Source organism: Crocodylus porosus, unplaced genomic scaffold (genome assembly GCF_001723895.1).
Source record: "Crocodylus porosus isolate Cpor-Errol unplaced genomic scaffold, CroPor_comp1, whole genome shotgun sequence".
Taxonomy (NCBI): Eukaryota; Metazoa; Chordata; order Crocodylia; family Crocodylidae; genus Crocodylus; species Crocodylus porosus.
This window is the reverse complement of record NW_017728926.1, coordinates 86,337-88,864: the sequence shown is the minus strand read 5'-3', so window position 1 is coordinate 88,864 and position 2,528 is coordinate 86,337. Positions and strand designations below refer to the sequence as shown.

General features: G+C 45.8%; 1 protein-coding gene and 1 long non-coding RNA gene across 3 annotated transcripts in view; both read right to left on the bottom strand.

Annotated features, from left to right (window-relative positions):
* LOC109314535 overlaps nucleotides 1-2,528 on the bottom strand; it is a 19,762-nt gene that overhangs the window by 8,556 nt on the left and 8,678 nt on the right. The gene's annotated exons all lie outside the window — the stretch shown is intronic.
* UTS2 (urotensin 2) overlaps nucleotides 1-2,528 on the bottom strand; it is a 7,851-nt gene that overhangs the window by 3,898 nt on the left and 1,425 nt on the right. Inside the window, exon 2 of one of the 2 annotated variants that reach the window (XM_019541748.1) lies at nucleotides 517-630. In XM_019541748.1, coding sequence (XP_019397293.1) covers nucleotides 517-630 — 114 coding nt within the window. The remainder of the gene's footprint in view (nucleotides 1-516; nucleotides 631-2,528) is intronic. The other variant, XM_019541749.1, reaches the window with a different exon arrangement.

Below are 2,528 nucleotides of genomic sequence, written 5' to 3'. Positions count from 1 at the left end.
GGGGCAGCAGGGCTAGGAGGCCGGGGCTTTGGGTGGGGGGTAAGGGGCACAAGCAGGGTATCCTGCCATGTACCCCCTGCCCTCGTTTTGTTTTTCTGGCATGTTGGCACTCTAGCACCTTCCACGTTAGGCATTGTGGGGGTTTTTGGCACTCTGGCCAAAAAACATTGTCTACCCCTGTTCTAGGTAGTCAGTGAATCCTCCCTGAGTTGAAATGTCCCTGCCTGGGGAGGTTTGAGTGGTCCACAGACAGTGATCATTGGTGGCACCATGCTCTGGAAAGATTATTTCTCTCTGCTGTGAGTGGGGGGTATTCAAAGGGGCTGGGGACCTTTTGCTGGGATTGGCAGCTGACCTTGATACCAGAGCACTTTGAAGCTTTGCTCAGCAAAATGTAGCCAATCCCTGATGACTGCTAACAGGTTTCTCCCAGAGGCCCCTGTCTGCAGCCTGCATACTGTGGGCATTCCTGAGCGCCTGGGGTGTGTCCATGTAAATAGGGCAGGTCAGTCCTACCTGTTTTGCTATCCTCGTTCTGTGCATCCAGGAGCCCCTGCAGGGTCTGCAGCAGGGACGCTCTCCCCAAGGCATCTAGTCGCTCCAGGGTTAATTTTGAATTATCATCCTCTGCTTTTGAAAAAGAGACATTAAAGGAAGCAGTCAGAGCCCAGGTGTGTCATCCCTGCTTTGTTATGGGTCATGTGCCACTGACTAGCCGGTTAACTGGTTGGCTACCATGGGTTCTTATATCTGCTGAATTACATCGTCTCCATATCAGCCAGCTAAATGATTGTATGTACTATGCATATGTGTCAGACTTACCTACAAATGCCTGCCATATTTGAATGAAATGTTAAACATTTCTCTTTCAATCAGAAAAATAAATTGTGGAGATGTGGGGAGAGGTGGCAAGTTGGCTCAGAAAGTGACTATAGAATATGAAAGTTCTAGTTTGTAGGTTTCTAGACTGAATCCATCAATGTTCATTAGCAACCAAATGTACTTTCCATTAGTTTTCTTTGTGGTAGCCTATGTAAAATGAATTAACTTCAGTTTATCCTAGAACATGTATTCCCTGCATCCATTTTTTTAACTACTTATTTTGTCCCATCCTCACAATATTAAGACAGAAGTTCAGGTCCAAGACTGGTTAACCTGGTCCATTTTATGAATATTAAATACAATAAAATCTTGCAAAGATAAGAAATTATACCTATAATTACACTTCATGGTGCATTTTCCTTATAGCTGTCATTCTCAGTATGTACTGTGACAGATGTCACTAATCTTCCTGAAATAATAGGTCACTGGGATCAGATGGGATTGATTTTTATTTACACAGAGAATTAAAACAATTGGGTTCATCTCTCCAGGCAAGTTGCCAGGAAGAAGCCTTGCTGCAAATGACATGCTTTATGAGCTAATCATATCTTGTCAAGATGGGCAGCAAATTACATCTTTGCAAACAATAGTAGAAATTCAGAAGAGTGGGAAATGAATCTGGGTTGATTAGTAAAATCTGATGGGCTAGGGCAGGGATTTTCAACCTTTTTGGGTCAGTGTACACCCAGCAGCTGGATGTGGAGCAGTGTACCCCCAGCGGCTGGATGCTGGAGGGGGAAAGGGGGGGCGCATGCGACCTGCCCCTGCCCCCCCATATCTGGCCTGGTGAGCAGCGCCTGTGTGGGATGGCGCATGGTGGCACTCCTTCCCTAGAGCAGTATTTCTCAACTTGTAGGTCACAACTCAAGTGGGTCACAAGAATATATGAGAGGGTCATGAACAAACTTTAAACATGAATCAACAAGCTTTAAAAATGGATTATCCTTTAAAAGAATAAAGCATGGAAACTATGGCTTCTCCCTTGCAGGCTGTTAGATTTCCAGCCTGCAAAGGGCTGCTTGGGGCCCCCTATGTCCCACATGCCCACCTCCTGTCCTACATACTGGGGGGCTGGGAGCAGGGGGCAATGGGGTTGGGAGTGAGAAGCACTGGGCTGAGACTGGCCATCGATGTTTACAGATGGGTCCAGGTACAAAAAAAACTTGAGAACCACTGGGGTAGAGGAGAGTGATCCTGAAACCAATCCTGAAGCTCTTGAAAGGGTACCAGAAGCAAACTACAGGCAACTGGAAGACTTCCCACCTCATTCCCATTGGCTGTTGGAAAACTTTGTTTATGAAGTTTTAAAGGAAATTCCTTGACAGAACTGAAGGCTGTTTTTTTTTCTCATTAATTATATGAAGGGATAGTTGCAGATGACATTGGAAAGTTTAAGAAATTAATCTGTACATAAGGCAGGATTTTACCTCCTTGTGTTGTATGAGGAGACATAACATATTTATTCCTCACCTCCTTATAGCAGTACTGGCAGATAATGTTGGTTTGAGAAGTGTACCGGACTCCCCCAGCATCCCAGCATGCCCTCTGGGTTGGGCAGGGATCTCTGCTCCACAGCAAAACTAGCTTTTCCCCTCTGCTCCCTGGCTGGAGCTCAGTATAGACTGCAGGCACAGTAGGGTCTGCCT